The sequence below is a fragment of the Hetaerina americana genome, unplaced genomic scaffold (assembly GCF_022747635.1).
Source record: "Hetaerina americana unplaced genomic scaffold, ioHetAmer1.1.p SCAF_8, whole genome shotgun sequence".
NCBI lineage: Eukaryota > Metazoa > Arthropoda > Insecta > Odonata > Calopterygidae > Hetaerina > Hetaerina americana.
Window position 1 is genome coordinate 44,977,718 of NW_027287427.1, and position 23,238 is coordinate 45,000,955.

A 23,238-nucleotide genomic window follows, 5' to 3' on the forward strand; every position below is an offset into this window, starting at 1 on the left:
GGCGTTGGTTTTTTGGGATGCACGTGGGATAGTTTTCATTAATATCTTGAAAAAGTAAAACATATGAGCAGCGAGTATTATGCGAACTTATTGCAACGTTCGAGCGAAGAAATAAAGCAAAAGCGGCCGCATTTGGCTAAGAAGAAAGTATTGTTTCATCAAGACAATGCACCATCTCCTAATCCGTTACTGCAATGGCCAAAATTCATGATTTAAATTTTAAATTGCTACCTCATGAACCCTATTCGCCAGATTTAGCTCCCTCGGATTATTATCTGCTCGCAAACTTGAAAAAATGTCTCGGTGGTTAGAGATTTTCCTACGGGGAAGAAGTGATGGCGGCAGTTAATGGCTATTTTCAGGAGCAAGATAGTTCTTATTATTAAAAGGGTATCGAATTTATTGAACATCGCTGGGAAGAGTGTATAGAGCTGAAAGGAGATTATGTTTAAAAATAAATACATTTTTTCCAATTTTTTTTTGTTTTCTTTGTTGGGTCGGGTACTTTTGTGACCACCCTCGTACATACGATGAAGTAGCGACAATTCAGGGGTAGTGACAGGTTCTAATATGTGGAAATTGGATCTTTCGCGAAATAATAAAATTGTCATTTTCAAGTGCAATGTATTGCAGCCAACGCGTTTCAATTTTAATGCACCATTCTCAGATACAATGCATCTATTGTGTTATAGGCATTGGCATTGAAATACGTTGCACACAATAAATATCTTCGGAAAATTACAATTTAGTAATTGCACTATAACGAAAATTATCTTTGCTCGCGTTGGAGTATTCTTACTTTTTTTTAACTGTCTTTTTTGTCGTCATTACCCTGAAGTGTAAAAATTTCCACTCGAACTGCGCCGCTGACGTGTTATTATTATAACCACATTATCTTTTTCAAAGTGAAAGAGGAGCCTTTCATTGTTTCGCACTATGTAACACACTTTTCATCAGCCATTCCTAACCTTTATTTAACCGAATTACCCTCGAGTTGTAATTAAATCCCATTTTTTCTTGGTGCACACTGAAATGTTTGATTCAAAATCCTCGAAATTAAATCCTGATTTTGCCATTTCTACAGAACACATGCATGATTTCTTTTATTCCATCAGCTGGAATGGGTGGCTGTTACAACACCGTTTGTCCTCAACCACCTCTTTTGACCTCGATCTAAGCGTTTCACCTCATCTGTTGCTTCGACGTGCGACGCCATACATTAAGTTACCTCGCGAAAGAACAACGATTTTTCTCGAGTTGTTCCAAGAAATGGATTGTGTCTACTAGGTCAAAGAATTCAGTCCCTATGAGAAAGAATTAGGTCCCTAGGTTCGTGGACTCGAGGCACAGATTGAATCCGGGTAATAACTTGTCAATGGTAGAGTCAATTGAAGGACGCGGCAAATTGGTCCACTACGACACAGGCTCAGTCGCGCCACCCACGAGAGTGTTCGACTTAAAGAGTGATCGGCGCAGCGATTTAATCCCTGCCAGACTCCTGCGTGCTCGGAACTGGTCAGTATTGAGTGTTGTGATCGTTAAAGAGGATTACGTAAAGTGAGTTCTGTAAGACGGAGCTGAGTATATACATGAATGAAATCGTAAATAACGATTAGATTCCAAAGGACATCTTGGACTTCGACATAATTGCCGGTAAGTGAGCCGTCGTAAATAGTATATGTTTCTAGAGCCTACGAGTATGATTGAAATGAAATTAAGAACTCTGATGGCGATTCGAGTAAATCGACCTCCGCGCGTGGGACCAAATTTATCTGCAACCATCACAGTTTATTTACGGGCAGTCATTCGGTACCATTTACGGTAAAAGTTAAAAGAGTGTTTTTCCGGTTTAATGCATATTCATTCGTTTTAAACTGATCCCTTAGGAGAGGCAGTTAATTTAAGTTTATTTTTTCGAGAAAATTATGTCATGATATGTTGAATGCATTTCCCCATTCGGAATGAATGTGCCATTTTTCCTTGTACAACAGATATCGAATCTGCTGATCATGGTTTAACCTACGTGAGATTATTGCACAACGGCGGCAGTCAAGTCGTGTCGGAGCGTGGATGCACGACGACAGTTAAACATTACACCTAATCCCTTTCCAGCTGTTTATTGCCAAGCCATAGAACTCCCATATCCATGAGGCACTTATTAACATTACCATCCACGCGCCTCACCATAGCATTGGGTCGTAGCATGCATGGTAAGAAAGGACAAAAATAGACGTTCTACTAAAGCTAAGGAATGAAAGAAAAGTGGACTTTAGTACGCGCGTCTTTAACTTTAAAACTTGAACGTATTTGCCATCTCACGCATTGGGGTGTGTTCATTAAATAACGGGATTGAAGTCATTTGGAAAAAAAATCATTTATTCGTCTATATCAATGTTATCCCCTTCGAAGTAGTTCCCATTAGATACTATACCACTTAAGCCGGCGCTTTTTCCAATCCTCGAAACAGTTCTGGAACTCAATCTTCGGTATACGTAGGTAGCTTTTAGCTCTCTCAGCGATGCGTTTTTAATCCAATTTGTGCTTGTAATCATAAAGCGTCGGCCCTTCAAAGGTTCTCTTTATTTTTGGGAACAGAAAAAAGTTAAACGGGGCCATGTCTGGCGAATGTGGAGGCTGGGAAATCGTTACAAAGCTGTTTTTGGCCAAAAATTCACGAATAAATGGTGAATTGTTATCAGGTGAATTATTGTGGTGAAAAAGCCATGAATATTTCCACCACAAATATGGGTGTTTTTTTTCGTATGGCTTCGCGCAAACGGCGTTGAACTTGTAAGTAGTACTCTTTAGTGATAGTGTGACCTTTTGGCGGGAACTCATGGTGCACTATGTGCCGTGCACTATGCACTATGCGAATTATGAAATACCCGTTACGCTACACACTTCGCCATTCTGCCTCCCTTCCAACATGCCTGTTTTTTCTTACCCCTTCATCGCTCTACTCAAGTCCTCCTGCCTATCACAGTCTCAATATTCCATCGCCGGCGTAATGCCAACCATCCACATCTCTTGCCTCTTTTGAACTTTTCCCAACAATTCCCACGCCTCCCGTAACATGACTAATGCATATTCGTTTGATTGCATTTTCGTCCACTGAACTTTTTCCAATCACCTCCACATCTCAAAAACCTATCATACACTAGGTACCTAAATACACTAGGTATCATTACACCTCAACAGCCAGATGTCCTCACCGCACAAAACTACGCTCCATATCAAAGTCTTCAATAATATTTTCTTTATATCCTTCAAAGGCCTATGTTATCAACTCCCTTCTTATGAAGCTATATACGTTTGAAGCAAGTCTTCTTCTTATGCCCCTGCTACTTTGACAACTCGTCAAAAATCCTTCCTAGATACTCTACTCTACCGCCGCTAGTCTTTGGGCTCCAGTTTTAATTTTAAACTTTTGGTTCAAACAATGATTAACTAATTAATATTGCGTATAGCCTAAAATTAAGCTTTTCAATCTGGTTACTAAACTTGTATAAATATCAGGGTCGTAGCTGAACCTGCCATCCCGCATTAGCTCGCATTATAATATAACTGAGCGATACGTCGCGCACGTTTCGTAAGGAAAACACATTATATCTTTAGCACCTAAATAATCGCAAGAATTGTGTCTCATGTGTATATGTATGACGCAGTTCCTTTGGCAGTAAATTAACTAAAAAGTAGACTAAAAATAACTCCCTGGCTGGTAACAAGGTAGGTATACCACTGATGAATGCTTTGGTAATTTTACTTTTAATCTCTATAATTTCATATCCCTCTCATGTCTGTTTTCAGTGTAACTGACTCTCATTACATCTACTTGATGTGCGTTGAAAATTGCTTAAAACCTCTAGAATGCCCCTCAGCCAATCGGCAACAAAACTTATCGCTTTCATACTTTTGAACGAATGTGGTGTAGATAGTTTGAAGCCATGTTGACGATTTTTTTCAGAATATTACTAAACTTAACTTTGAGTGCCCCGCAAGAGGCGAATCATGGCGAATCAGTCTGTGGCCGAGCACGTATTCCGTTTAGTAAGATGCTCTAGCTAAAAGGAGATCCAACAAGCTAAATCACAAATCTACGAATCGGTCAGATCGGTTTCTTGGACAACTCTTTCTTTTCATTCGCTATCCTCTTCTATCTGTTTCGTACCACTCCCTTCCCTGTCCCCTCCCTTCATTCACAGTTGTTGGCCTTGAAAAGTCAGGTTAAAGTTAAAAACTATTAAAAATGGCGGTGAAAGCTTTTCTCCCGGTCATTATGTAACACAGATTTCTTTAGAAGCCGGTAACTGTGGCACTAGAGGATGCTTTTACGAGAAAGGAACTTTTGTTTGACTGGGATCCAACAGGCGGAGAGTCAACGAAACGATTGGGAAAGCGTTCTTTCATTCACAGAAGGATGTTGGGAAGTAGGATGCACTTAAGCCAGCACTTATAAATAGAGGCTTTGGTGATGTCTATTAGGGGAGTATTGAAGTTGTAGAAGAGCGAAGGGGCTGTTGATATGGGGAAATGGGATACAGGGGAGCTGTAAGGCAATATTACGTCTAGCTCATGATTGTTTACCTAATTTGCCAGCGGCTTAGGTTAATGCGTGTGTCTATCGGCTTTTTTAGCGGTCTTTGTCATCTTTCGATTCCCAATCTCCAGTTCTCTTTGTCTTCTCATTGCTTTCCTTTGAAATCTCTCATCAGTGTGTCTCTGTTATTTTCCTCGTGCCAAGGTATATTATGTCAGCTATTGTTTATGAAGGATAAACTCTAATCAACAAAGAAAACATGGTGCAAATGCAATCATACGGCTTAGGGAATTTTTAAAGCATTTTAAATCCTAATAAAAGATTTTAGAAATACGTGTTTTATTTCTCTACTCGTGTTGTAAATGAAAAACTAATTTTCTTTCATTTTCACTTCTTTTCGGTGAACACTTATAGGAAATTGAATTGATTAGGAATTAATCATTATAAAATAACGCTTTCGTCGAATTTGAGTATCATCGCAATTTTTCTTCATATTTTTTGGACCATTTTGGCCCAGGATTCCTACGAGATACGTAAACTGTTCAACAGCTCTAATTTATGAAGTCCTATTTTCATATTAAACCTAGCCTTTCTCTTTCTCGTAAACCGAAAAACCTTTAATTTGTTGTCATTGATTTTCATCCCATGCCTATTACAACAATTTTTCTAATGAACTCAAAAATTCTTGCAATCCCTTGGATTATTGACTAACCAAAACTTGATTATACGCAAATCTAACGGGTTTAATGAATTTCTCGGCAGTTCTTCCCATGCCTCTTTTACCTCGTGCATTGAAAAGAACTGGTGATAATTGACAGTTCTGACTTCCCTCTCTTCCTAACACTCGGCGCGAAGGAATGGGGACTCTCGCGAATCTTGACTCTCCAGTCGCCAAACACACCTGTGCAGTCAGACACATGCGCAGGTTGCAGATAGTCACCTATTTATCCAGCCCACTCCTACCTTCTGCGTTACCTTTATTAATAATTCCCCAGACTGCCAATCGAACCAATTTTATGAATTCCCACCAACTGTTAATCTTATCTTTTAATTCTTCTAATGCCTATTTTGCCATTTCCTTCAAACATATGATGCTTTAAAAAACACGCGATACTGGACTCCCCTGTCTCAGCCCATCCCGTTCTTTATTCGCCAAAAGCCACTAGAGAGTGTGAGACATATGATCATTCTGTAAACAGTTTAAAAAAATCAATTTTAACACATTTAATTGCAATGATTCTTTGGTCGAACTCAGGATCCGAATCGACGTATGGTTATTCTGAAAACCATTATTTAAGTATAAAAAAAACATTGCGAGCCAGACCACTGAAGATTGCTCTAAAATTCAATATGCGAACGCATATTGTCCAACAAAGTGCATTAAAAAGGTAAAACACTTCTTTTAGATAGCAAGCAAAAAACTGTCGTTATGCAACAGACTTACTCTATGGTGAAGCATTCACGTTGTTATGGTCGTCCAAAGAGTGTTTCTAATGTAATTAATACGCCGAGACGGGTAGCTATTCCGAGGGATAGCATCTTTTTTCCCATGCCTGATTAAGTGACTCATATGCTGGCTTCATACTTTCAGATTGAAACGCAGGACGCGAGGAAATGGCCAGTCAAGATGAAGATAAAATCTTCCGGTCGCCATTTGCCGAGATCGGGAAAAAAATTGTGATCCCCGACGTTCCTCTGACAACGTTAATTTTCCAGTCCATAAGGATGAACCGTGAAGCCCACGGCGACAGACCTCTGGTGGTAAGTTACCTTCGTCACAGCGGCCATCAACAATTCGTCTTGGCACTGGAAAGGAACTGGAGGCTCTCTTGTTCCGAAATCAGGATATCTCTGGTATCGCGTATACTTGTCTTCGTTTGTTCTCCTTTGAATACGAAGAGATCAGGTGGTTCGCCGCATAGCTCATGCATGGCAGGGAATATTTTCTATTCTTCAGAGTTGGGTAGGCTAGTCATAGTTTGGTTGATTGACCAGCGGTTCGCATCCGACCCATTAAGGGCTTCAATAATCTGGGTTGCCTATTTTTGGACTATATCTCCTTGGTTTTGCACCGTAGTTCTTGCGCATGTGAAGATAAGTTAATTACAGGGGCAGATAGCCACTCAGAACTTCTGATTGTGAGGCTGAAAGTTCTATCCGAGGCAACCAAATATCATCTGCTTCATGAGAAACAGGCGACTTTGATGCACCCAAGGGAAGGGAAGCACGAATTTAATGGCAGAACGTGCCTTATCTTATTTGAGTGATTTCATGGAACGCTCTACGAGTAAAATTCTGATCGGCTATCATGTAGTTTAATGATTTAGCCGTACCACTGTGGCAAAGACCTCATTCGGAATGGCAATTTGTTGATGTTTGGTCAACTCCAAGCGAAATTAAATAATTTTAATCAGCTTTCGGACGAGTTGTGACCAAACGGTTAATAGTCCCCGAGGAGAAACATTTGCGGATTGGGATCAGGAAAAAGTGTTCATGCAAGAAAAAAAACATTCTTCCAGCGAAAAAAATGTCTCAACAAGGCGAGACAGGATTTGTGTAGCAAATATTTTTTACGTTATTTCCAAGCCCTGATTTCAATCATCCAATTGCAACATTGACCAAAGAACTTGGATCGTTGACTGGAAGTGTTTCAATGGAAGGGTGATCCATTCTAATGTTTTATGTAGAGAAGAAGTTAGAGGATTCTGAGTGAATGAGTCATTTGTTGGTAGGACAGCAAAGGCTACATTTGGGCAGGGAGCAATGGCTTTTGGCTTGTTTGAGGACTTTGAAGTGCCTGTATCTACCATAACACAAACAATTCATCACTGCCCAAACTTTTAGTTGCATAAGTAAAGGAGGAATCCCCAGCAACTCTAATTGAGAATTTTGTAGTATCTTCTCCTCATCGCAGCTCAGAATTATGCCAGGTGCTTATACAACATAATGGCGACCCAGATGTCAGAGGTTCAACCAGTGAATCTGCATTCTTTACATTGAGAAGGTGGGAGAGTGTGAAGTGGTGTCTGACAAATCATTGTTACATGAGTTTGTCGTATAAAATATCTCTGAGGGTTGCAGGTTGAACCTCCATGTGTAGAATCCATAGTTGTAGTGATGCATTGGTGAGATGAGGTCAATTAGTCAACAAATATTGGACACAGCAAAGGTTACTGCCACTTGACTAGATAAAACTCACGTAGCAGAGGTTAAACAAAGAAAAATTGACTTTTAAAAATAAACCCATCCAAGGAGTTGTATAATTACAGGTGGATTCCCAAGCAACTCAAACTAAAGGGGTCTGAGTATCCACCTCCTCATTGTGGCTCAGAATCTGGACAATGAGAAGGAGGGGAAGAACATAGTAGTGATACAAACAACATCACGTTTGCACACTCAAAGTCTAATCAAAGTCAAAGGTTGAATGTACTCATATAGGAATATTGTAGTAAAGCATTATCAGTGGAATAAGACCGGTAAGTTAAAATATATGGGGCATGGGAAAGTTAACTTCTAACAGACTGGATACAACTCATGAAATTGAACCAAAACACATAAAAAATTGACAAATGAAAATCCACGTACAAATAAACTACAAATGTACAGTTTTGACTGATGAACAACAGTAACAATTTTATTCACTGATCACATGAAGGGTTAGTGTGACAAAGGGGTAAGTATAGTAAAATGGCAACCTCACCATGCTCAAGAAAATTTGGTAGTGGTCTTTATGGTTTAGAGCATATTATCAAGCCCAGGCTTTGTTAAAAGAAGATCAATTCCAGGTTTCTTTATACTTGTGCTTTTATTGGAATATCAGAGCCTTTTAGTATATTAATGAGGTCTTCTTACTGTAATATATTAAGTCATAATTAAAGAAAATGACAAATCATGATGGGGAGGTACAGTCAAAAAAGTTGTGCTCACCAAAAAGACTGACTCATGCTTTAGCAGCTAAAGAATATTATATTAATGTTTCCAAAAATTTTAATTATAGAAAACTAAATGTTCACAGATTGATGCAGTTCGGGACCAATCAATTTTGTACAGGGAGCTGGAGCCTTTGTCCAAACAATTTGCCAGTGCCCTTACCAGAATTGGCTTCAAGAAGGGTGATGTGTTGTTTTATTTAACATACAATGCATCACTGATGTACCTGTTGCACTTTGGGGTCTGGCTGTGTGGGGGAGCCACAAGAGGTTACTTCCAATGTGAATCAAAAGGTAACATTGAGCACTGCTCCGTATCTTTAGAGGTACTTATCTACATATAAATGCAAAAAAACATCAACCATAACTTTGGATTTGTTGGCATAGTATCACTAGAAATTGCTCAAATAAGTAAAATTAGTAATTAATACCTAACTGTAAAGCAATTAGCCGATTGAAGATGAAAATTTCTCTGATTTAGATACTAAAGAGTTTTCCTTTTAACTGTTTGTTGCTATGTTGTTGTATTCACTGGAGAAACTGGCAGCTTGTTGTTTGAGCAATGCGTACCAGATAAACCCAAGCTCAGATCCTGTGGAGATGCCTTAGGGAAACCGTACTTCTTTTTCAGGCCCTGAAATTTCCTGGTGGGAAACAAAATTACAGCTCAAATGGAATGATTAATTGAATTTAATTTGATTAAGCATTTGCCATAGATTATAATTTTAGAATCACAAACAGCAGTGATGAGATTAATGTTTGCAAATTGATTCAACAGTAAATAGTCTGCCCTAAATTCAAATTTCCAGTTACCATTATGCAAATAAATAATACAGCTTGATGGATCTACAATGTCATGCATTTAAAAGTTTTATTTATATCAAAATATAGGAATAAGAAATAAATTTAAGAGAATATGCAGAACCATAAAATATACATGAGCATTCATAAATTTCTTGAAAAATCAACATTGTATCCTCAAAAAACTTCTTACTTCACTAAAGATTGGCATTCATAAATTTATCCTGACAATAGCGTATTACAAAGTGAATGATTAAGCAATTCAAATGTGTACAAAGACAATCAATTTATTTTGGTTTTATTTTTTATTTTAGTCTGATCACAACCACAGTGGGATGAAAAGAATTTAATTTTTCATGATTGACCCATTGCTAACTACATGCTTCAGCATACATATACCCATCTAATACTCAGCATTGCATTCATGCTCAATGTGCTGACAGTAAAAAGGCTAACTACCATCAATTGAAAACAAAAGATGAGCACATTGTTGCATTAATCCCCAGATTAAAACAAAAAGAAAATATTTATTTTCTTTGCATATCTATCACCAATGAATCACTCCAACTGCACTTGATATGTGCAACTGGTCATTTGAAGACCCAGTCAATACCCACTAATATGTCATGCCCTTCATTAGGTTTTTGTGGCTGCTGATGAGAATTTCACACATTTCCAGAGGAGGTAGAGCGAATCATCAGAGAGGTGGGAGCTCGCTTTGCCTTGTGTGAGCAGGAGACATATGACACTATCAAGTGGGCATCAGAGCAAATGGAGTGGCCAGTCAAGCTGCTTTGCATTGATGGGGAAGTAGAGGGAGCCATACCAGTAGAGGACATGGTATACAAAGATGACGGGTCTGGTAAGTCACTTCATTCCTCTTTCATCTTCCTTCATACCATGAAAGAAAAACAAATCACTAATAAATAAACTACTGGGAATTCCATCCTGGAAGGAATTAATGAAAATGAGGAATGACCCAGTACTATACAGATGGAAAAACTGTCAAAAATTAAATTAAAACTGTAGCCACAGAATTGAAGATTCGGCAATAATATAAATGCATAAAAGATTCAAGAAATGTGAATTGTAAATATAGAAGAATTTTATACTAAAAACATCAGATCGGTTTCTTGAACATTGAAAGGAAAATTAAATCTCCCAAAATAGCATATGGGTCATTGCTGTTTTTTGTTTCTATCCAGCATTGCAGTAGTCAATGAAATGGGATATGATGGACAAAAAAACAAAATGCTAGACCAGATGTATGAAAACATACCTTAAACTTAAACAGTTAATTCAACTGTAGAAAGAAATATTGATTTTTTAACTGAGTTAAATTATCGGTTTAATCACAATAAAATTAATGTCAGCTAATTTATATCAGGATCACCTTATAATTTGACTATCAAGCCAATTTATAATAACATTAGCAAACAATTTTTCTGATTCTCCAAGAAAAAATGAATCTTAGAATAGAAGATGATTAGCAGTCATACTTCTCAATTAGGTTGATATATCTTATTATAGTCTTCTCATTCTTTCTCCTTATGCCTTGCAATGTTACCAATGTCAATTAATCTCTCTCATATATCCTCTTTCACAAATCAATGTCTTTGCTCCATGTAGCATACAAGGAAATTGACATTAACCCTAAGGAAGATGTGATATACATTCCAAGCACCAATGGTAGCACAGGGTTACCAAAAGGAAGTCTGATCACTCACTTTAACTGTGTCTCTCTATTGGCTGGCATAGGTGCACCATTGAAGTTGACAAGGTATGATCTCTTTTATTACTATTGACATTTTACTGTTTGAGGTAGGTTATTGATAAACATATACACTAACCACATTTATCTTCTTAACCTTCTAATAAACCAACATTATACCTTACCATACAATAAACCCATTTTCATAGGTGCGTGCTTTCTTCCTCCCTTGATTCTATTCAACATGCCCATTTTATTCCTTCCCTTTGTTCACTCATAAATTATTTTTTGTATATTTAGACTTCACTATTAGGTAATTAGTGTTAAGGTTTTTGATCAATATAATTAATGAAAATGGGAATAGTATTGAACTTTGAGATACCTTAGTTCATTTCAAATACACTAGACCCAAAAATTCTTGCACCAAACTCATGCATGAGAATTATCTGAACCATTTCTTTACTATTTAAAAGATGAAACACTTCATTACTAAAGATTTTCAATGGTGTGATTCTATTTCTTAAATATTGAATATCAAGAAACTACATCATTCTGATTTAAATAAACATATAATCAGTTTGTGAAAGAGGAATAATAGTCGAACAGAGAAAGATATATTTTTAAATTGATCAGTGTCATTATTTAGTTTTAATAAATTTCTTATTTTTATATGCACAATTTTTTTATATGTCACTCTTCCTTACTGGGTTTATAGTGTGACATAAAACAAGTGCTGTATTGATGTTTGTCTCTTTCTTGCAGTAACATGAAGCAGAAAACATTTCTGTCAGTAATGTGTAATTTTACCAATGGCCCATTTCTTACTTTTATTTGCTGTATTATTCAGAATTATACATATATATCTATATCAAAATTTGATGAGAATGATTACTTCAAATACATCGATAAATATAAGGTAAGATAAAAGACAAAGTTTCTTGCATTAGTGGACTCCCTTTCCTAGTTTACATGTTGAATTTGATTTAATAAAAAAATAAATATAGTTTTACCTTACACTCCATAAAAAAATGTTTGCTGGTTGAATGGTGAAAGGCTACTCACTAAAGCACTTTCATGATCTCATATTTTTTAATAAAAAAACTATCAATTTAGTTTAAGTGATCATCATAAACTCTTTCACAATTTAAAAATACTTTTATATGCTCCAAAAGTAATTTATCAATTTATATACGTTAATGCTTAGAAATCTAATGCGATAATTTGATATTTGAGGGATAAGTGGAAGTTTTGATTTTTTCAAGTGAAAATAACTAGCATGGATATTTCCGTGATTAATAAAAAATACAAAATAGATTGAGATAGATTTATTGCAATCTTTCTTTGAGAGTGTAATACACAAAACAACAATGACGCAATTTTTATGAAAATGGATTTCAGATGGCATATGGTATTCAGCTATTAAACTCCATGTTGCAGGCATTTTTTCAGTATTATCAAAACATAACTCTTTCACCCAAAAAGTACGATGCTAAAAACTTTCTGTTCACTTCTCTCAGATCCTGTCATTCAGAGGGGCTCGGTAAAAATACAATCAACAATGCTGATATACACTTAACAATTCTAAATATGACAGCTTTGAAATAAGCCCCCCATAGCTATGCAATCCCATTTTTTACATGTTTTACTGTATTCATATGGTGATCATATGGATGTGAATCCAATTTAAATTAATATGTAATCTTTGTTCCAGCCAGATGTTTTGTTCCTCTTTCCCTATGTTGCCAATTGGTTTGCAAGGTCTCATGAGCTGCAAAACCATGATTTATCAAGCATCAGGGAAATTATAGTTACCGGATCAGTGTTTGATCATTCCACTCTTTCAGTGATGTCCAAGAATATTCCTCATTCAGATGTTTATGTGGTAAGTTCTGAGATAAATTTTAACTTATGACCTGTATGACCAGATTAGTATTTTCTATGACTCCTTCTAGGAATGCAAGATGACCATTTGAGAATCATGATTATTTGGGGATTATGATTATTTATCTTTGCACTCATCCATGAATTATGCTAACCATTAGATCTTCTGCTCACCTAGTAAACTAGACCTTGCCTTGATTACTTTGGTTGGTTTGAATGAAGACTGGCTGGGTCTCAAATATTGATCCTGGATACTGCCATTGAGATTCGCAATGCAAAATTTTAGAGCTGAGCAAATATTTATTTTTTTAAATTTTCCTTGAACAATAGCTAGTAAACAAACTTCATTCATTGAGTTTTATTTGTTGTTTTAGACAAACTTCATAGAAAATAACAACTATACTCAATAATCATCAAATGAGAGAGGGAATGCACTTTTCCACAGAATTTATTAGGTTTGAGAAAAGTTGTTTCACCACAATAAGGCATCATCAGGTATAAATATGTAATAAGAAACAGGTGATGTATGGATGCACACAGTGTGATGGGTGAGATTAAGTTTGAGCTCAAATGGAATTGGTTAATTTGTAAAAACCAATGATCAATGAAGTGAAGCCTTACCCTGTGAACCAGTGAAGTGAAGCCTGAACCTGTAAGGTTTAATAATGTATATATTCTACTCTTTCAGGCTTGAATTCATAGAAGTATTTAATATCCATACTAAATGGACTTTGTGCTTTTCCACAGATTTTTATTATAAGGTATAATACGTTTAACCAACTTGTGGCATCAATTTGTATGTGATGATGCCACAAGTTGGTGAAATGTGTTGTACCTTATGATAAAAATTTGTGGAAAAGTACAAAGTCTTTTTGGTATGGATTTCAATAATGCATCCAATCATTGTATTGTGCTTGAAAGCATCAGTTGATTTTGGTCCATTTTTAAAAAAATAATTAAGTGCATGCGTATATTATTTATAGCAATAGTCTAGTGTTCTATAGCAATAGCAATAGATAGGATTCTTTTGATTCCATTCAAAATGCCAATCATTTTCCTCTCTCTGCATTACTTTCCCAGCATATCCCCCTCTTTCTGCACTTCCAGGAACCCATTACTCTCAATTTCTGCTGCATTGATTAGTCTCCTTCCTTGAATGTCTCTCAATGGCCATCTCTCTTCCCTAATCATGCCTGGGACTTCATTTACTTTCTTTTCTGTCCCTTTTGCTTCATCTATTCATTTCATTTATCACCATTTTATTTATCAATTCATTTCCACATCCCCATCTCGAAAGATTCTAATACTTTTCAATTATATATCAATCTCAGCGTATGAATATACTCAATGACCAATTGTCTGATCCAAACAAAATTACACTCCACATTAAAGTTTTCACCAGCCTTTTTATTGCGCCTATGCATATGCCATCATCTATCACCTCTTCTTAAATACTTTCTTACCTAATAACTTCTTTTTCTGTCTTTACTACCCTGACACTCAAGAAAGTGCATTCTGTTCAATCATTAACATACAACAATATCAGATATAGGGGCCAAATCCAAAGCTTTCACATTACTTGATCAGCATCTTACCCTCCACTCTAAATAGGCCTTCTTTCTCAAAAGAAGGCAACTCTGAATTCAAATTCAAACTATCTAATTTTATTTTAAAATGAATCATGGACTTGTTGTATCAAAAACTTAGCACTGACCTCCCAAACAGAGGTCATTTCAAATACAACTGGTCAGCAATATTTTTAGTTGTTCCTCAGTTGTCATGTACCTATTTTTACATGATTTTATATATTTACATTCTATTTTGGAAATATGTTTGCAAAAAAATTTTTCAGAAAATTTTTTTCAAAGAAGTCCCTTGGAAGCCATTTGTAATTTGATATTTTTAAAATATGTCATTGTTTTCTTACCCTGCACAGGCAATATGGAATTTGAGTTTCATCTCTGCCTGGAGATCTTTACAATAATCTCCAGTGCATTTTAATATTTTGGGAATATTTTGAAAGAAGCTGATGTTGTTCCATCATTATTTTTCAGATATATGGCAGTACAGAAACTTTATTCGTATCATCCCAAAATTTTGCTCATCATTATTCTATTGATTCCTTTGATAGAAGAGGGAACCATAAGTATCATGTGGCAGAACTTGACAATGGTGAGAAGTTTAACATTTTCATCACCCTTAATCAAGCATGTGTTATAGATGCAGAGATAAAGCAAATTCATACAACTATAGGTGATACCTTGAAAATTACTTTAACAAAGTCATCCACTGGTACTGATGTGCATCAAAATGTAGACATTTCACAGTGTAAAAATCATTTTCCTTCATCAGGACTGGAGCCCAGATTCCTTGAATGGCAGACAGGTGACAGAAATCAAGGTATCTTCAAATTCCAGGAAAGGTGAATGATTTTTTCATGGCAAAACATCTGCATTTTGGTGTACGTGTATTGAAGAGTAGAAGTTTTTAGTGGTTCTTGAAAGCCAGGACACATTCTCCACAACTCTCAAAACACTTTTGAGTAATTCAAACAAACTTTATTGGATATTGTTCACTCTTTCAGCCCCTCATAAATTCCTACCTCCTTCATGTGCATAAATATATATGGACTGTTCTCTGTCTCTTTGAGAGCTATTTCATTTTGTTTCCTCAAGTGGCAATGAAGAAGGTTTAGGAGGAATCTTACATAGTTTTATAATTGAATTACTTAATCATTGTTAATGATGAAAGAGTTGTCATCATTTTTTACCACCAAAGAACAAATTGTGAAAATGCTGACTAATGAACATTTCACTTAAGAATTACATAAGCATTTATCAATATGCCAAAAGAGTTTTAAAATGTTTGTTTAACTTTACTAAATACATTCTAATGTAACTAAAATTTAAAACATGATCTCATGCTTTTTTGTCTCTAATACCCCATTATTGAAGTGAAAGATAGATGGTTGTAGTGAAAATGCACTTGTTAAGCCAATATGTGCTCTTTTCCTTTTTATAGCAAAGATGTCTGCTTGATTTATTAATGATAGTTTCAATTAGTTCATAATATTTGAAGGGACAGAAAAAGCTCAAACAGTCATACATAAAATAAGGACAGCCTCTTTGATATATTTGTAATTAGATTGTTGAAGTCACCGATAAAACTTAATTTATTTTCAAATTACTTGTAAGGAGGCCATATCATATGCTTTGATTAAATGATGTTAAAGAAAATTAAAAACTAATTATTTTGTGATAATAATTATTATTCATTAACTGTTGTCTATTGGTTAAGCTAAGAGTAAGATGAGTCCAGGATTTCTTGGCTGTTCTACCAAATGGACAGTAAATACATTTTTATCTCACATGTTCTCTATCTCCCTATGTTTTATCAAGTGAGTCTTATCTCTTACTCCCTCTACATCAATTACACAATGCTCTCCTCTCTATCATAGCCTTCAAGACACTGTTACCACTCAATAATTTCTAAATCCACTTTTTCTGGTTTTTTTGAATTTCTCCCAATTACCATTCCTTTCACTAAAATGCAATGACCAAGGCATTTGCTTACCTTCTGTCCATATCATTTTATTCTTCCTTCTCAATCCCTTAGAATCCTTGAATCAATGCTTATTGTTCTATCAATCAATACTATGTTCATCAAGATACCATTGAACTTTCATCAAGGTCTGATTAAATTAATTTTTAATACATGCATATGCATTTATAATTTCAGATACTCATGTTTCTTGTGGATTTCTTACAACTTTGATGGAAGCAAAGGTAGTAAATGAATTTCTAATTTAATTATTCCTAATGTATCTAGTAAAAATATTATTTACATTAATAACGCTGTCGAAATTTGGATTAAAAAATAGAATTGTGGTGTGAAACTTCAATTGAAGATGCTTTTGTTTCTTTGTACATTTACCTCACTTGATTAAATATACTTAGCTGACTTTCATACTTTTTCACATATGATTGCAAATAAGATAACGTTAGTGCACTGTGATGAAAGATGCATGCATAGTTTGAATTTTAAAGCCTAAAATATATGGCCTAAACCCTGCTGGCAATATACATAATCAATACAATTGAGGGAATGAAAAAATAATTTTTTTCTCTGAGGCATAGGTGATCAAATTATACTTGTGTATGACCAAACTATACACAAGCAGTGGAACATTAAAAAATTCTGGAGAAATAATGGTTGAATTATAAATTAAATTACAAACTGTGCCACAGTTTGTGCTAATTCTCAAGGAGTATAAAGAAATTTCTGGGATTATAACTATATGGTTGATGTCTGATTCTTTGCATTTTTCGGCAGATTTTAGATATCACCTCTGGCAAGCCTTTGGGGGAAATGGAGAAAGGGAAGCTCATGCTTCGATCCCCATATTTATTGAAAGGATACCTACAAGGAGTTGGCAAGGTTAGTTAATATTTTAATATCTTCCACAATCTTTGGTTGCCTAGGTTTATCAGGTGATTAATGCTTCTCCTGGCTACACTATAGTTCAGAGGTTCATATATCGCCTTAGACATGGGTGTTGTGGAAACTTTAGCGTTATTTCTCCTGGAAAACTTGATAACCAGCAATGAGTGAAAACTTGAACTCAGGTTCTCAAAGGCCAACAGAGATGTCCAGAAGGTACAAGGAAATTATAAATAAATCTGCTAGATTTGAGTTGGTTAAATGTAATGGGGTAATGTGTACCTTCATTTTAACTGTGGAATTCTTGAATCAGCTTTTAAGAATTTGGTTTTTACAATATTTTCATCATTTTTTAGTTCTCATAATAATATGACTGAATGAGCCTTCATGCATGTTGCTTCTTCAATAGCAATGTATTTTTAGTTAATTATTTCATTTAAGTTTTTTTATAAATGTATACAGTTTATTAATATTAATTTTTTGTGTGTATAAATGTGTTCATCAGTTAAATTATTACAATATATTTAAGATTTCTAAGTACTAAAAAAATTACTAAGAAAATTGATTATTTCATTTCTTTATCATTAATATGTTATATTGTGTTCACTGTCTGAGGAATCACATTGAAGGAGCCCATAACTAAAAAGTATAAAGATTGAATCTTTTACACTCTAGAGTGAAAGTGTAATAGTACTTTTCTATTAATTTTCCAGTGTGACATTCAATTTTAAATCAACAGTTACTCCCAAATTTGTATTATTGTTCCCAATGACTTTGAAAGAATATTGAATTTATAATTGATAATAACATTAAAATTTTGTTGGTTAAGGTTTTGATTGAGATCTTGTGGAAAACATTTTAAATTTACAAATATATTATGATGGCTAACAAAGTCCTCAGTCATGTAAAAGAGGTAGCAAATGATGTCTTTTTCTTACTCTTGTAGGAGTGCAAGAAAGCAGTTGATGAAGATGGGTGGTTTGACACAGGAGATCTTGCATTTTTTGATCATAGTGGTCAACTCTACATTATCGACAGATTGAAATCGATATTCAAGTATCAAATGCACCATGTGAGTTGGTAACCATACTTTAGTAACTGCAAGAGATGTTTAATACTGCCATACATGATGGGAACACTATAGACCTTGAGCTAGCAGTGATTGCTGTAGAACCAATGGGTGTGAGCAATACTGTGGCAATATGTCTCCTTTGTGATGTTCAAATGGTATGGAATGCACAATCTGACTAGACCAAGGAGGAGGAAGGAATAGGGGTTAGAGAAAAAAGTTGTAGTCAGAAGAATGGGCGTGTCATAGAGAATAACATTTCCTTTGAATTGAATGTCAGGGGAATTTGTTGTGAAAATGAAAAATACTCAATATTTAAGTGTTCCTTGAAGCCTCTCTAGATTGAACTTGCAATGATTCTCTCCATATGAGTTTGAAAACTATAAATACTAAAATTGATTGCATTCATCCTAATATTTCTTAAATTAATTATGAAATTTGAAATCTGAATTTCTACATCTTATCTCATGGTAGACCCGTATAAGGCTCTTAATTTACTGTAGCATTCTTTTATCTTCTCTCAAATATTAATCTTAACAACTGAACCAATTGCTGAAGATAAATTCCCTTCCTTCTACACATATGAAGCCTCAACTCATGACAGTTATGTTTTATCTTACTGTCTTCTTGAAGGTTGTTCGGTTGCTTGGAGGTATATGATGTGTTTTGGAAAAGGAGTTTAATGGCGATTTTATCTCTGGGTAGAGAAGAGGAATATAGGATAATTGGGTAAATGATAGAGTTTAAGGTGACTGGGAGAAGAGGGAAGATGAAGGGGATGAAGGATACTGTGTGGATTGCAATGTATGTGTTGTTGCAAATTAGGTGGAACTCCAGTGCATGCCATCTCAAAATTACAAACACTTCCCCTTCTCTTTCCAATGATTCACCTTCTTCTCAATAAAGGAGACCTCTTATAGCAGTCATCATTGTTTTACCTTTCAGATTAATTCCAAGAAATATTTCTCTTTTTGGTGACCTGTCTTTCCCTTAATACATTCTGATCATCCATTGCCTGTCAGCCAGTATTATTTATTCACCCTTCCTGAATTGCATTTGAAATGGTAATATCTCAAGCAATGACAATGATACAGGGTGCGGCGCTCAAATTCGGACAAGCACTCATTTCCTCGAATAAGATTTCCTTGCCGTGTTAGCGAAACCTTACCCAGACTTCTCCGAAGTATTATACTTAGCCAGAATATCATAAACAGTAGAATTGGGGTACCAGACGAATCAAACTATTTCGAAATATAATGCCCAGCACGATTTTTAATAAAAGCGGCTCTTTGATTGTACTCAATACTTGTATGTAACATCTTGTCCTTTTTGAGGTTATGACTGTTTACTAGATGCCTATAGCTTTCAAGAATGCCAATAACAACCTTTAGTGGAACTACAATTTGATGGGAAATACAAATTGAAATGTTTCTGGATTTATGGTCTGCACCCTGTATATAATGAATGGGTTGAGTAATACCTTGGGGCTCTTCCAGGGTATATGTATAGTTTGCAATATTTTCTTACATTACAGAATGCACCTATTTGTTGAAGTGCACATCTCATATTTTACCATATGTTTAGAAAAATGCACATAACTTGTTGGAGTAAACTGAAAAGATATGTATTCGATGTTTTCAGGCTTAACTTTGAGAAAATACATTACCACTAAAGTGAAAAACGGAATGTGTCTTTCCACCTATTTTTATTCGGTATGAACAGTTTTGACTCATAAGTGTCATCATCAGGTGATGATTCCAATTGGTGGAAAAATACATTGTGCTTTTTGTGTAGTAAAAATTGGTGGAAAGATACACTGTTTTTATACTTGAGCAAAAAAAAATGATTTAGATATCGGTATAAAAATATATGTTCCTCACAGTAATATTTTCTGATATGACAAGTAATTAAAGTGATATTTGACCAAAATAAGTTTTTTCATAATACAGTTATTCTGCAAAAGGCCAGGCAGTCAGTGAATTATTTTACTCTCCCTGAGTTTTGAAGCCATTTGCCTTCCACAACTTACATTTGATGTTTCCCTCCTTAGAGTTTCATTAATAGTAGCAATAGCTTTAGGGAAAGGGAATGACAGCTGAGGTCATTTGCCCCATTAGGGATGAATGGGAAAGGAAGAAGGTTGGAGAGAAATCTGCCATTGGCATTTACCCACTCTTAATGAAAGGTGCCAAGGGTTCCATAGTTAATGTCCCATATGAGGGATGGCATACTCACTCAAAAATTCTCCACAAAGCACCTCAAGTAGGGATTGAGATACCAATGAAAAATATCTGCCACTTTTAGGATTCAAGCCCAGGCACTCTGGGTGAGAAACCATTCTGTAATAGCCATTGCATCATTCCGATCTCCTTTAGTTTCAAAAGTCTAATGAAATAGCGCAAAGAAAATGCAATTGGAATTAGGAAGCAGTGGGAATCTCATTTTTTTTAAATTATTATTTAGATATTCTACCATTAAAGATTTAATGTATGGTTTAGGATGGACACACACTTAACAATAATACCCTTCTTTGCATCTCCTTATGAAAAACAACCTGGCATCTGGCACTGCAGATAACCCTTCTTCAATTCTGCATACTTCTCTCATGAATTCATTTCATCCAAAATTAACATCCTCTTCTCCCTTCCTTACCTAATGTTCTCCCCTGTTAAATGTCTGCCTTTATTGATATTGCATCTTAACATGGGATAAATACTATAGATTTACTTTTTCAATATCTATTCAGGTTTCACCGGCAGATATTGAGGGTGTTATATCAAAGATGCCAGCAGTTTGGACAGTAGGTGTTGTAGGAGTGCCTAATCCTGAGACAACATCTGTAGCTAGAGCTTATGTTGTCATCAAATCTGGATATAAAGTTACTGAGGAGGAAATCAAGGAATATGTATCAGGTCAGGGAAAATTTTGATTATTTTCTAAGCATATAAGATAGGATTCTTATTCCCTATATAAGGACAATAAATGAACTAAATGGTTATTTATATTCAAGTGCATTTCCAATTTAATGAGATTTACCATTTTTGCTATGATTTTAATAAGTTATTAAAACAAATAAGCAATCTTCAAACATGTACTTGTGTATGCTGAACAATTTTTCTATCATAATTAAATGTTATATAATTGAATTATAATTTATTAATGGCATTTATTCATTTTAAAAATGCTATTGGCAAATTGGTTATTTGCTTGATAGGGAACAGTTGGTTTAGATATATTTTTCAATATATAGCACCGATTGAATAATGTGTCAATAATTGATGCTATCTTTATTTTTATTTCAGCTCATACTCCGTATTATAAGCATCTTCATGGAGGAGTCGTGTTTATGGATAAATTGCCAGAAACACGTGGAGGAAAAATAGACAGGTTGGCACTTTTGAAGCAAGCAAAAGATGAAATGAAATCAGAATCTACTGTTAATGTGTGAACCTCAATTTTGTAAAACCATTCTCTTTGTAAAATAAAATGTCCAGAAATTCATTTGTACATAAAAACTTGCACACTGAAAAATGGGTCAAGCAAAAAATATCCCTTATTCAGCAATCTTTACTATCATAATTTTTGATGAAATACGATGACTTCATTTAAATTATAAGTTTAATGCAACAGTTTTCATATTGTGGTTGTGTGTTCCAGCATATATAACAGGACCTCTGGGGTAATTGTGATGTCACATGATGGGGCAGCTCATCTTTCAACATCAATTCAAAATACACTTTATACTGACTTTGAATATGAATTCCCATTAATTAAGTGTTCATTAATGATTTTTAAATGTTACTTTTCACTTCTGACACCATGTTTGTTAAGATTTTTGATCAAACCAGAAGAGGTACGAGTAAGAAACATTACCTACTTTATGAGTTACCAGATGTTAAAAACAGGGGAATAATGCTAGAAACATATCCAAGGGTAAATTTTTTGTCTCTTTTTCTGTGCTTAAAGGTTATATGTCACCCAAAGACATATTAATAAAAATTGAATAATGATAATGTTCAGTAAACTGTACATATTGATCTTGTTCTTAAATCTTCGCCCAACTGTAATGTGTTGATGATGATTTACTCTGGTCTCCTGAAGAACCTAATGCTTTCTCCCTGCATTAATATCTTGTTCCTTAAACATAATCTTCCACCTCATCACCATCTCTTCCATTGCCTACCGCTGCATTCCAATCTCCCATGACTATCAAATGTTTCCTTCCAGAAATAGCCATTATCATGTTCTCTAACTAATCATATCTAACCCTATTGACGTCATTCTCCCTATGATTATTTGATGGAATATATAACTGAACAATGACCGTGTTTGTCAGTTATACTTTTACATCTACTAGTAATATTCAATCTGTTGTTTGCTCTGTGTTAACTATGCTTCATCTTACCTTTTTATTCAATAGTATTGCCATCTGCAGCCCAATGATACTCCTTTCTTGTCAATCTAGTTAATATTCTACATTCCATCCCCTTAATCACCTTCCCTGCCTTATTTTTTTAATCAGACTTATGGACTAATTTGTAGCATTTATGAGAGAGGAGTGTGGCCAGAAAAGTTTGTGAGATCAATCATAGTTAATTTTCCAAGAAAGATAAAGGCTAAATCATGTGAGCATCACAGAACTATAAGTTTGATTTCTGATTCAGCTAAAGTGGTTCTTAGGACCATCAGTAAAAGAATGGAGAGGAGGGCCAATGATTGCTTAAGAGATGATCAGTTTGAGTTCAAAAAGAGGAGAGGCAACCATGATGCCATTGAAGCAATGAGATCACTTATAGAGATGAATGTAGAATACAATCAGGCTTTGTTTTCCTGTTTTGTAGATTTCAAAAAGCCATTTGATAGAGAGAGA

General features: G+C 35.1%; 1 protein-coding gene across 3 annotated transcripts; it reads left to right on the forward strand.

Moving 5' to 3' along the window:
• The first annotated feature begins 1,482 nt into the window (after window positions 1-1,482).
• LOC139697703 (uncharacterized) lies at window positions 1,483-22,365 on the forward strand. Of its 3 annotated transcripts, none has more exons than XM_071596527.1 (13): window positions 1,483-1,653; window positions 6,129-6,298; window positions 8,553-8,760; window positions 9,947-10,129; window positions 10,897-11,047; window positions 11,741-11,894; window positions 12,690-12,860; window positions 14,914-15,031; window positions 16,598-16,644; window positions 17,192-17,296; window positions 18,246-18,371; window positions 21,115-21,280; window positions 21,671-22,365. In XM_071596527.1, exons 2-13 carry the CDS (start codon window positions 6,152-6,154, stop codon window positions 21,814-21,816), a joined length of 1,722 nt encoding a protein of 573 aa, XP_071452628.1. In that variant the 5' UTR covers window positions 1,483-1,653; window positions 6,129-6,151; the 3' UTR covers window positions 21,817-22,365. The 3 variants fall into 3 exon arrangements, with proteins under 3 accessions (XP_071452628.1, XP_071452629.1, XP_071452630.1); XM_071596528.1 differs by lacking the exon at window positions 1,483-1,653 and adding an exon at window positions 3,711-3,726; XM_071596529.1 differs by lacking the exon at window positions 1,483-1,653 and adding an exon at window positions 5,910-5,925.
• Window positions 22,366-23,238: the final 873 nt, after the last annotated feature.

Coding starts and splice junctions, on each gene's coding strand:
- LOC139697703 (XM_071596527.1), top strand. CDS start 6,152: ATGGCCAGTCAAGATGAAGATAAAATCTTCCGGTCGCCATTTGCCGAG. Junction 11,048..11,740: donor GCACCATTGAAGTTGACAAG/GTATGATCTCTT, acceptor TCTTTCTTGCAG/TAACATGAAGCAGAAAACAT. Junction 15,032..16,597: donor TGTGGCAGAACTTGACAATG/GTGAGAAGTTTA, acceptor TTATAATTTCAG/ATACTCATGTTTCTTGTGGA.